This window comes from Dendroctonus ponderosae, unplaced genomic scaffold (assembly GCF_020466585.1).
Source record: "Dendroctonus ponderosae isolate FM_Combo_2020 unplaced genomic scaffold, Dpon_F_20191213v2 Dpon_F_20191213_5, whole genome shotgun sequence".
NCBI lineage: Eukaryota > Metazoa > Arthropoda > Insecta > Coleoptera > Curculionidae > Dendroctonus > Dendroctonus ponderosae.
Genome location: NW_026018715.1, coordinates 8,320,248 through 8,331,995, shown reverse-complemented (window position 1 = coordinate 8,331,995; position 11,748 = coordinate 8,320,248). Strand labels below are relative to the sequence as shown.

At 38.1% G+C, this 11,748-nt stretch overlaps 2 protein-coding genes across 2 annotated transcripts; both read right to left on the bottom strand.

The window, feature by feature from the left end:
- Positions 1–50: 50 nt before the first annotated feature.
- LOC109539618 (alpha-aminoadipic semialdehyde synthase, mitochondrial) lies at positions 51–1,931 on the bottom strand. The gene is made up of 5 exons (XM_019907482.2): positions 1,473–1,931; positions 1,171–1,421; positions 895–1,118; positions 380–832; positions 51–329 (listed from the first exon to the last, which is right to left on the bottom strand). The coding sequence occupies exons 1-5, from the start codon at positions 1,833–1,835 to the stop codon at positions 214–216; spliced, it is 1,407 nt and encodes a 468-aa protein (XP_019763041.1). The 5' UTR covers positions 1,836–1,931; the 3' UTR covers positions 51–213.
- Positions 1,932–2,131: 200 nt separating this feature from the next.
- LOC109539617 (alpha-aminoadipic semialdehyde synthase, mitochondrial) lies at positions 2,132–10,369 on the bottom strand. The gene is made up of 12 exons (XM_019907481.2): positions 10,089–10,369; positions 8,683–9,052; positions 8,364–8,621; positions 5,634–5,777; positions 4,168–4,676; positions 3,989–4,059; positions 3,566–3,920; positions 3,260–3,510; positions 2,975–3,198; positions 2,655–2,918; positions 2,406–2,582; positions 2,132–2,353 (listed from the first exon to the last, which is right to left on the bottom strand). The coding sequence occupies exons 1-12, from the start codon at positions 10,155–10,157 to the stop codon at positions 2,238–2,240; spliced, it is 2,808 nt and encodes a 935-aa protein (XP_019763040.1). The 5' UTR covers positions 10,158–10,369; the 3' UTR covers positions 2,132–2,237.
- Positions 10,370–11,748: the final 1,379 nt, after the last annotated feature.

The window sequence follows — 11,748 nt, the reverse complement described above, 5'->3', positions numbered from 1 at the left end:
CTGCGATCTGCGCTTACGATGCATAAAGGAATGATAGTCATTAACGTGGAATGTGTTAAATATTTAATAACATTCACTGATACACGTTACATTGAATAGATAAGTTCGTTGCGTTTTTCCTACATAATAATATGCGCTTTTAATATTTAAGGCCACCTAAAATAAGTAATGTTTAATAAGCTGAGACCTTGATGCCAAAACAACACTAGCAGCTTAGGAAAACTTGGAGGTTTCGATGCTATTTAATCCTTCCATCCTCAGTCGTTGCAGGATGGGGCGATATACGTCCGAAGCGACGGGCAGGATGCATCCTCTGGTCAGAATTTCACCTGTAACCACTTTTTTAAAATCTAGTTCTAGACGGTTCTGGTAAGTTTACCATTTAAGATCAGTTTCGTTGCAATAGCTGTCGTATATCCCACAGTTTTCGTCATAGCTGAGTATCCATTTACTTCTCCATACACCACAAAATTCACTCCCCTTTTTTCCTTGCGATTGCCCGGCCAACTGATGCCGATATCCTGTCTGAGGATTACTAAGTCTCTGTTGTTTGGCTGAAAAGAGGTCTCAAACGCCAGCTTCCTCGATAAGTAGTGGGTGATGGTATTCAAAGGCGATACCCATTTGTCAACTATTTCATCGTCCAACAGCCCCAGATCTTCCAAAACTTCCACAGCATAGCCGCCTCCAAATTGGTTTGACATTTTCATTTTCAAGCTGTCTAAGAAAGTGTTGGAGTATACCATGCCCAGAAGAATGCAAACGAGCCGCCTCCATGTAATATCTGGACTGGTAAATTTAAGAGCCGGGTGCTCAGCTGCGTCCAAAAATCCTGAAGTCAACCAAACACTGATTGGAAACGTTGCGGTGTCTAAACTGAAACGCTTCTTCTACCAATGAACTGAAGAATTCGGACGCATTGAGAGAAGCCCTTGTATCGAATGGTGCCTCTCAAGACAGTGTCTGCGCCCTCAATTCCATAGGCCTTGGAGTAACTGGTGCTATCGCGATTAGGAAAACCTTCCAAGTTAAATCCAGGGAGAAAATCCAAGGTTTCAGTTGCTAGCATCAGATCGCCGCCTGCCAGTATTTCCACAATTTCACCATTTTTGATGTACCTGAAAAACATATGCTGCATCCTGCAAACTTCGACTTGCATTCACATCTCACTTGGCGGGAGCAAGACTGTTTAAAAGATCATCTCGTGGTGACGAAGTAAACTTGTAACTCAAGGGATTGTAGCTGAACTCTGGAGCAGACAAACCTCCACAAAAGGACACAAATGAGGTGATTTTCCCTCCTGACTGTTGAACCCTTTCAATGCACTCCAGAGCTAAAAGATGGTCAATTCCCGGGTCGAGTCCTACTTCATGGATGATTGTCACGTCTGCTTCCACAGCCATGGCATGCATATTTTTAACCTCAATATCCGGGATAGGATTGATTTTGATTATGCGATTCTTTTAACTTACCTCCGGGCTTAGGTAGCTGGCTGATACCATATGCGTTTTTTGGGCAATGCACACTTTGGCTATTTGAGGATGCAGGTTAGGTGGCAAAAGGGAAACGACAATGTCTGCATTTTTTACCAGTTCCTCTAAAGTGCTATGTTTCTTGGAATCTTCAACATCCAAAACGGTGATATCCACTCCAGCGTAGCAGTAAAAGTGGAACAGGTTACTTCCCAAACCCTTCAGTTTAGATGCAATTTTTATCGCAATAGCAGGGTCTCGATGCAGATATTTTATTAAAGGATATGCCACTCGTCCAACTCCCAACATCAACACGTTCTTCATCATTTCACTGTGGCACTTCTTCAATCTTTTACGATCCATATTGCAGAAGTCGGAAATTTTAGGCGCTTTGTTGGCGTCTTGATATTACTCTGGGTAAACAACTATTGTTGAAAACAATTAAAGTACTGATAATTTTTATAACGAATATTCCCACCTGATGCAGCTTGATAAGATATGGTTTAATCTTTAATTCAATAGATTGCGCTTGTCAAGGTTAAGTGCATCATTAAGATTCATTCAGGATGCAGGTCGAGAAAGCAAAGGCTAGGAAGAGAAACTGGAAGGATCATAAAACACTCTTAATCAATTATTTTTTCTTTGTTTTTCATTTGATGTCATTGATAAAATATATATTCGCAAAAGTGATTATTTATCAAGCATGAACATTGATAAAAAAAAATAGAGCTTTCTCAAAGTGTTCCCGAGTTTTCACCCTTGAGATTAAAAAAACTTGGAGGTTTCGGTGGCAGTTAAACCCTCCACCCTCAGTCGCTGCAGCATTGTGCGACATACTTCCGAAGCAAATGGCAGGATGCAGCCCCTGGTCTGAATTTCACCTAAAACAAATTCCTTTAACTGCAGTTTCCTAACATTTTTTGCCTTATAAACCATCTAAAATCATCTTCGTTGCAATTGCCGTTGGATACCCGACAGTTTTGGCCATAGCTGAGTGCCCATTAATGTCTCCATACACCACAAAGTTCACGCCTTTCATTTCCTTCCGGTTGTCCGGCCAATTGATGCCAATGTCGTGCCTGAGAATAACCAAATCTCTTTCGTTTTTTTCTGCGAAAGAAATTTTCAAACAGAATTTAATAAAATAACAAGGTCAAGACCATCCCACACAATGTGTCTCACCCAAAGCCAATTTCAAGGATAAATAGTGAGTGATGGTATCCAAAGGTGAGCCACATTTAACAACATTTCTATCATCTAAAAGCCCCAGTTCCTCCAAGACATCCACCGCATAGTCGCTTCCAGTTCGCTCCGAAATCTTAGAGGTGAGATTGTCATAGAAAATGTTGGAGTCCTCCAGACCTAAAAGAGTGCAAACCAGCTGCCTCCATGTAATGTCTGGGCCTTGGGAGTGAAGTGAAGGATGCTGCGCTGGATCCAACAACCCTGAAATCAATCAACCCGGTCTATTAACTATCTGGTCTTAGCTGGAGGTGGATTACCAATAAACTGCAGAATACGAGCGGACTGGGAGAACCCATTGTACCTAATGGTCCCCCTGAGAATGGTGTTGGCGTCCTCTATTCCGTAGGCTTTGGCGTAAATGGTACTGTCCCGATTAGGGAAACCTTCCAAGTTAAACCCAGGTAGGAAATCTAGGGTTTTAGTGGCTCGCATTAGCTCTCCTCCTTCGCTGATTTCCACAATTTGACCTTTTCGCAGATATCTTTAACAAGTTTTGTTGAGGAAAAATCATCAGCTACAACTTTTAAAGGAGCAATTCTTACTTGGCGGACGCTAGAGTGTTGAGTAGAGCTCCGCGTGGTGACCAAGAAAATGTATACCTCAAGGGATTGTCGCTGAATTCTGGAGCAGGAAGCCCACCGCAGAACGACTCAAAGGACGTAATCCTCCCACCTAAATCTTGAGCTTCCTTAATGCATTCCAGAGCCAGAAGATGGTCGATTCCAGGATCGAGTCCCACTTCGCTGAGTATTGTTACTCCGGTGTTGAAAGCTTTCTGATGCAAATCCTTGATCTGCACTCAAATGAAGCTTTGGAAAACGCCCAAAATTTCTATTCTATATTCTTACTTCTTGGCTTAAATAGCTCGCTGTCACCATATGCGTTTTCTGAGCGATGCAGATCTTGGCAATTCGCGGATGTAGATGGGCGGGCAGAATTGAGACTACCACATCAGCTTTTTCAACCAACTGCTCCAAAGAAGACTCATTAGCATCAACAGCATTTAGATAAATACTTTCCACTCCTGGGTAAGTGTTGGCCAGGTTATCGCCTAAGTCTTTGTGATCGCTTGCCACTCTTATTCCAATGGTTTTATCTCGGTGCAAGTATTCGATTAAAGGAGATGCCACTCGGCCGGCTCCGAGCACTAAGACGTTCTTCTGCATCTGAGAATCTTCGGAGCTTTGCTTATGGCGACTGCCACTGAACCATTGAGAGTAAGAAAAATTAATTCCCAAGCATGCAAAAGTGGAGGAGTACTGTGAACTTACGCGTGTTGCTTCCTGAGCTCATGTATATATTCGTAGTTTGGTGTGAGTTTTCCGTTGCTAGCAATGATGGCCTACATTGAAATTCCTCTACTTACAGGTCTCAAAATAAAGTCAAGTAAAAATGTAAAGGACATGGACTTCTAATGCATTTTAGTTGTAAACCCACACCAAATACTCACCCCGTGAACAACAGGATTAAAAATGTGCTTCTCCAGCGGCTCCTGGGCATTAGACTGAATAATATCCTGCGTGAATGGAATCAGAAGGTCTCCAAAGAAATCTGTGCTTTCCCTAGGGATTTGAGTGGGCATGTTGTCGATACTGCACACCAGCACTCCAGGTCCACTAAAGCTGTTCGTATCTTTGTTCCTATCTGCATCGTAGAGGCAAAATGGGGTGTCTATGGTGGTGCATTCGTTCATGAACTCTATGGATCCGCCCGGATCTGCCGAAATGTCGCAAATTGCCAACATCCGATGGGGAAGTCCTGGGGCGCCTATAGAAGTGGGCAACCATGGAGTATGAGGGGGACGCAGCAAATGCTTTGCATCCGGGATTGTAAGGAGTTTAGGACTGTCCACAGCCCAGTAGATGCCGTTGATTATCACTGAAGCGTAGGAGGCGATTTTTTTGCTGAAAGTCGACACGTATCGTTCGGGGTGTTCTTCGTATTCGGTCCGATCGAAACCTGGAAGATTTTGTGTAGTAGAAGATCTGCAGACAGGAATATCTGTTGAGCGTAAGGGGAATGGTGGACAAGATTCAGGCGGCTTAGAGGCGTTTTTTGATTTTACAGGAATTAGCTAAATTGCAACTTTTTGGAGGCCATTTAACAATTGATTTTGTTCCAATAATATTATATAGGCATTGGAAAATTTGGTGTGGCTCGATGTTGTTTAAACCACAAGTTTCTCAAGTCAAATTCGTCCAAATGTGACCCTAAAAATATGTAAGCGTCAACAGATAGCGCTGACCATTCATAGAAACTTCTGAACATTCATCAGCTTCAGTTTCAAAAAAATATGTTCCAATAAACCATATCAAGCAGTAACCTTTTTCTGGATTCAATTTTAAACAAAGGTTTATGGATTTTAAGCTGTTTTAAAACAGAATATTTTGATTTGATGGTTCTTGAGTCAAAACAATTTTGTAAGGATGTAAATGGTGTAACTTTGCCGACTTAATCGACAAAATTGCATCTTGACCGACATTGGCTTTTACAGCCACAATATTTCCTGTACTTCTTGCAGCAGGAAGGAGGTCATATTGGTGATTTGGTATCGTTTAAACTTTAAACGCGCTCAAATTTATCAACGATTCTACGAATAGTAAGCACAGAAAGATAATAGTATTTATTTGAAAGCGAACCTTAAGCATGAATAAAAGAACAGTTATTTTGATGAAACTTGTGGATCATTTACCGAAGATACCGAAGACAAATGTTATCACACAACATTTCTACCGGTTTAAACGTGACCGCCAAGACAGTTTCAAAACATATCCCTCCTATTGAAAAACTTTATGAGTCTTGTTGCCCTCATCAATGATGAATGAATGAATGAATTACGAAGAGTTAACCATCCTAATCACAATTTGTAAATCCACTACCTAAGTTTCTAATCAACTTTTCATTGTGCGAACTTACCTCCTCCATCGGCGCGCTCTAGGTAATGCCTCCTTCTCACCTCACATCCATAGACCTTGTTAAGGCTTCCATGTTCAGCGACCTTTTGCAGCATCTCCGGAGAAACGTACTCATGAGGAAGTTCTTGGAATAGTTCTTGAGATCCTAACAAAAATATTATTGAATAGTAAGCTTAGTATATCCATTCGACGGGAGGTAATATAAATGCATCACTAGGGTGTGCTAGAAAGACATGAAAGTTTCCGGTTTAATTTTGATTCAAGAACTCATGGAGGTCGGTTTATTGGAAGTAATTGCTGTTCTGGCTCAATTTTCTCACAAAATTTGTTTATATTTTGAGCTTATTTACACAGACCAAATTTTAACAGGTATTTATTCAAAAACGCGCCTAGCTGAAGGGTGACTTTTGTATCAGTAAAGTAGTAGAAGTTTTGATTTTCAGTCAGCCTTTATCCAGATTGTTTAAATGAGGCATATAATTTTGTGGTTCTCTATGTGGCATTTATGGCCAAAGTGTGGCATTTATTTTCCCAAACACCAATAAAGCTGGAACTTTGTTTTTAGTCGTATTTTGTATGGCAAAGTGTATTCTATTTGAGAAAAAAATCGAATGAAATTTTGTGATTGTTAATGCTGGTTGAAGTTTAGCACTGATTTGTTCCGACACCAGTGAAACTCGATATCCATTTTGAGTGCATTTTCCAGCGCAAAGTTCACTCTACGGGTGGAAATAAAGCTTCGATTTTCTGTTTTTATATTTTGTTTTGGTTTAAGTTGCGTGTGGTTTTCGCGAATATTTAAGCAGATCATAGTTTAACATTTATTTTATCGGGAACTAGTAAAGAAAGAGATCAGTTTTGCTTCACATTTATAGGCGAGGTTTGTTCTATACGTTAAAAAGGTTTCGATTTTAACCACCTTGAGAAAATTTTTGATTTTTTTTTATATTTGAATTTAAATTTTATTTATGCAGGACTGGCTTTTGCGTGGACTTCTTTGTGCAAAGTGAATGAATATGTTTTGAATTGCATCTATGGAATATTCACAGTAGCTCTAGTTTAAATCCATTTTTTGAGGGTTTCAAACGTACATTTTATGAACATCTGTGGTAGAAAGGGCCGTTTTAAGAGCAATTTCTAGCAAAAAAATTAGTTAGCTACAGTTCAATTATTCATAATTGGGAAAGGCACTGTTTGGAAACTCAAATGTTATTTGTAAAAAAAAAGTGTCCTACTTTAAATGTAGTGTGAAAAATGGTTCTGAAATTTCGTTTTTGAACAAATTATAATAAATTAGTTCTTCATTGTAAATTAAGTTCACTTTTAAAAAAATCTGTAATGCCTTGAGAAGGCGGGAGAAAATCTGACTTTAAAAAACATAAATAGTGAGTGGAAATTACCCAAAAAAAATGTTTTGAAAAGATTATGATAATCTTTATGCTGTGCCGCAGGTATTGAGTAATTAAGTTAAGCGGACAATTAGCACTAGAACTTTTGGATGTTTTATTTCCCTTATCGTCCTTTCCCCCATTGATATAATTCACAATATTTGTTCAATTTATGCCAAAAACTCAAAGTCCCAAGCTGGTTTTTTGGCTTGCTGCTACTTACCAATCAATTCCACTATCATTTCTTTGAATTTAACAACATCGAAACCCGTTGCTTTTGCCTATTAAAAACGGTTTTGCTTACCTTCGTCTCACCGCCAATGAACCATGCAAATAATTAATGAAACTTTAATTTTGAAGTATCTGTTTTATAAGTAGTAGAAGTTTCGATTTTCAGTTAGTATCAGGCTAATTTCCAAATTATTTACATTTGCGCTAGAACTTTGTGAAACCCAGAGAACTTGGAACTTAGCTTTCGGGGGTATTTTGTGCTTTCGATGTAAGTTTGCACTAAAATGTTGTGATTGTGTATGCAGGCTTAAATTTGGCATTGATTTTTTCCGACGCCAGTAAAGCTCGGTATCCATTTTTGAGGGCATTTGCCAGCGCAAAGTTCGTTCTATAGGTGGAAATAAAGTTTCGATTTTCTATTTATATATTTTGTTTTTAGGAAAGACTTTTTCAAAGTTGCGTGTGGTTTTCGCGGATATTTAAGCACATCATAGTTTAACATTTATTTCCTCAAAAAACTGGTTAATTGAGGAATTTCTATAAGTTTTTGGAATTTTTTCAAAATGTGCTTGTATTTTGAGCTTATTTATGCAGGCCGGAGTTTAACAGCTATTTATTCAGAAACCCGTATACCTAGAGGGTTAGTTTATATGGACTTTGTTGACCCTAGTTGGCTTTATGAGTAGTAGAAGCTATTTTTCAGATTATTTAAATGTACGATAGAATTTTGTGGTTGTCTATGCATTTGAAATTTATTTGCTAAGAAGCCAATAAAGTTGGATAATTGCTTTCGGGTGTATTTTGAAGGGCAAAGTTGATTCTATTTGAGATAAAAATTCATTTTTTGTCACCATCAAGCCATTTTAAAAACTTCTTCAAAGTTGCATTTGGTTTTCGCGGATATTTAAGCCGCTTGACATTTAATTCCCCGAGAACTGGTAAAGTGAAAGAATCCGTTTTGCTTCAGGTTGATACGGCGAAGTTTATTCTATGAGTTGGAAGAATTGATCAGCTAGTGACTGACTATGAACAAAATTAATGATTTAAGGATCAACAAAAGCAGCTGAAGAAATGTTGTTGTTGCACACTAAGCAATATTTGCTTTAATTTACCTTGCGACACATTGCCAGATCCGGTAAAAACGAACGTCAAGGGACCCACCGATTTGGGCATGAGCCCCAAAGCGATTTCATATCCAGCATCCCGAACCGCCTGTCTGGCCATGCTGGTGTTCCTGTAATTGTGAGCAGGACCAATATGCATGAAAGGAGTGTGGTGTCCCAACGCCAATAGCCGCAGTCCCAAGCCGTGAAGAATATTCACTATTCCTGCTATGCCTGCCATTTTTCCAAACGCCACCACTCGCTGTCCTGAAGATGAAAATTGTCTCTAAATCCATTGGGCAGTGAACAGCAAAAGCTAATAAAACACCTTTCTCATCCATGAGCTTCTCATAGTCAATCAACCTGATTCTCTTTTCCAAAATAGCATCCAGCAAGGCCATGTTGGATTCCTGCGCTTTTATAGTATGCGAAAACAAACAGTAAGTCTTCTCCGGGATGAGTTGTTCGATTGGAACTTGCTTCACGCCAAATATAACGCTGGCTTCAGAAATATCCTCCTGAACAACAGCGCCTGCATTCAGATAGTTCTGCATCGGGTAGGATCGACGATTGGAGGGCTGCACTATCACTTTGATGCCATTTTTCACCAGTTTTCTTACATGGCTGGGCGAAAAAGAGGCTCGCCTTTCCCATACGCTCTGATCTTCTCTTCGAATGGCTATGATCTTTTTTGAGGCCTGCAATTGTCAGTTAATTTCATGAAAATAAGTATTAAAAAAATGGAGGTTTTTTTACGATTAGTTACTTTTAAGGTGCATCATTGTTAATTACTGTTTTCAAAAATTGCTACCTTTGATAAAACGAGCTAAAGTTTCAGGTTTTGGAATATAATTATGCGCGCTTCATTTCAAACAGTCGAACAAGCTTCAATAGATGGTCGAATAATCTGCCGGTATTATTGAAACTTAAACAGTTTGAGTCAATTTAAAGGTCTGGCCTATTAAAGGAAGGCTGTCGATTAAAAATGCGATTTTACGATGAAAATTTGTATAAACATGTGTTCAAAATCTCTTCGTTTTTTAGGTACAGTTAAGTGGCAAAGTTAACAAGTTTTCTAAATATTTCACGCAAATTTTAAGATACTGTATGTATAAGTCAAATAGTAAAATAATGTAACAGACTGATGTTGTTTGAGACCTTTTTATTTTAATATTCGATTTTCTAGAAACCGTTAAAGTCTGCTACTGCAAACTGACTCGCCCTGTATAGTGATGCAAATACGAATTCTATTGATTTAATACTTGAATTGTTACAATTGCATTGTCATTTATCAGTCGTGTATTCATGTGTGAATAAAAGCTTAAGTGAACCGGAGGTTTATTATTAAGCCATATCTGCTGAATGGAATTTCTTAGAAAAGTTGTCCAAATTCAAATATGTAAAACGTTCGTTTTGTTTTGTTTAAAAAGGTTATTGGCGATTAATTTCGGCAAAACTTCCTAATATCTGTTCAAGCTCTATCAGCATTTTTTTTCAAATTTAGTAAATTTTTTATTTGCTTATTTTGAGTCTATCTAATCAATCTAACAGTAAATATATTTATATTCGATTGGACGCTTCAGCTGGATATCTGTCTGGATTGCTTTTAAAGCAGCAGCAAGAAGTAAAATTGCTAAAACACTGTATTAATCAACATCTGAAGCAGACAAATCACCCTTAAAAAATATCAATGTCCCTTCCTTGCTAGAGTCCATATAATAATTTAATACTCACAAAGTCCCTGCAAAATACTGGTCGCCTCAACGCGAACTTCTTCGCAGTAGTTCCTGCCGCTTTCAACATGCTCCCAATCAATTCCTTAATGATCCTTATTTTGAGGCGATTTTTTTCTTTATACCGTTAAACTGTGGCAGTTGGACGATGGTTTTTTTAGAGGACTCGGAGCGCATTTTAACCCCAACCATCCGAACTATGGCACAATAATGATAATTATCTCATTTTTTCACTATGGGAACTTATCAAATCCAATACGGTCAAGACTTATAAACAATGTTGCTTAACTATATCGACATCATATGCCCGTACTTATCTTCGTATGTTGTTTTGAAATGCTACATTTGATTAGCTGCTGCCAACAAGAGTGGAATATCACCAAGATTTTTCCAAAAAAGTCGATTTGATTTACGCCTTCATACGAACAAATATACGTCTTTAATTTAATCAATTTTTGTTCTGGGCTTCTCCAAAAACATGAGTTTATTGTGGTTAAAGGACTGCAATAACACAGAAATTTTTGAGTTGCCTCAATAGATTACAAGTGAGTTTGTAAAATAAGGAGAAAATGGTTTCCACTAAACTTCGATCTTTTTAAGCTGGAAATTTAGCACCACTTAAATCCTGATAATTGGCGTTGTCAAAAATCGATTTGCTGTTGATTTTTTTAATGGGTAAAAGTTCAACAATAAATTTTCCAAATCCGCCAAATGCATAATTTCGTTCTTCTTAAGGAGCTTCGACGTACTTTAAAAAATATTGCCACCTTTTAACTAATTTACGCGCAACTGTTTGGTAAGTTGTCCCACATTATCCACCGAAATGCAGCATATTTAAGTCTTAAGATATTCAAAGAAGGGAAAAATCCATAGGGTTCAAATCGGGTTACCGAGGAGCCCGCGCTATAAACCATAGGTTAAGGCTGCGAAAACCAACTCATTCCAGCCACATTTACAGAAACGCTTCCCTAAAATATTGTCGAACCTCAAAACCATAATATTTAAGCTCATTTTTAAACTGGCGACAAAGTCCTAACAAGAAAATGGAAATCTTCCAAACAAACAGGCCACTGATTTCTTTTAAAAAAATTCAGCTTTATAGGTGAAAAGCAAATTTTTCAGAAAATGTTTTGCACTTCACGATTGCATCGCACTTATTGGGTTGAGCTACAGGATCTTCATCGCGTAAAGAATGGACCTTTTGAAAATTACATATATGACTGAAGGAGTTATTCCGACGAAGAATAAAATCTGAACGATTTTTTTCTTCAAAATCTTGTATACTCTGAGCAATTTGAAGCATTTGCTTGAGCACCAATTATTCGCACATTAAGGATTATTTTCAATACATTCTTCAAGTTTTTCTGTTCAGTGCCTACTCCAACCGACGTCAACGACTTTTGTCTTGAAAAAATTGAATTTAAATTGAAAATCTTTTTCGTCGGAAATGCTTCACCAAATAAACGCGTTCTTGCAGATTTCATAAGCCACAGCATATGATGATAGAATGATAAAAAAATTAAGATTTCAATAATATTTTTCGAATTAGTCTTATTCGATTTGAAACTTTGTAACTTGGAAAAATGTAGCACTTTCGTGGAAATGAGCTGCAATATATTCTTGAAAAGTTGAGGGTTCTGCAAAGAGAAAATTTCGGAAGA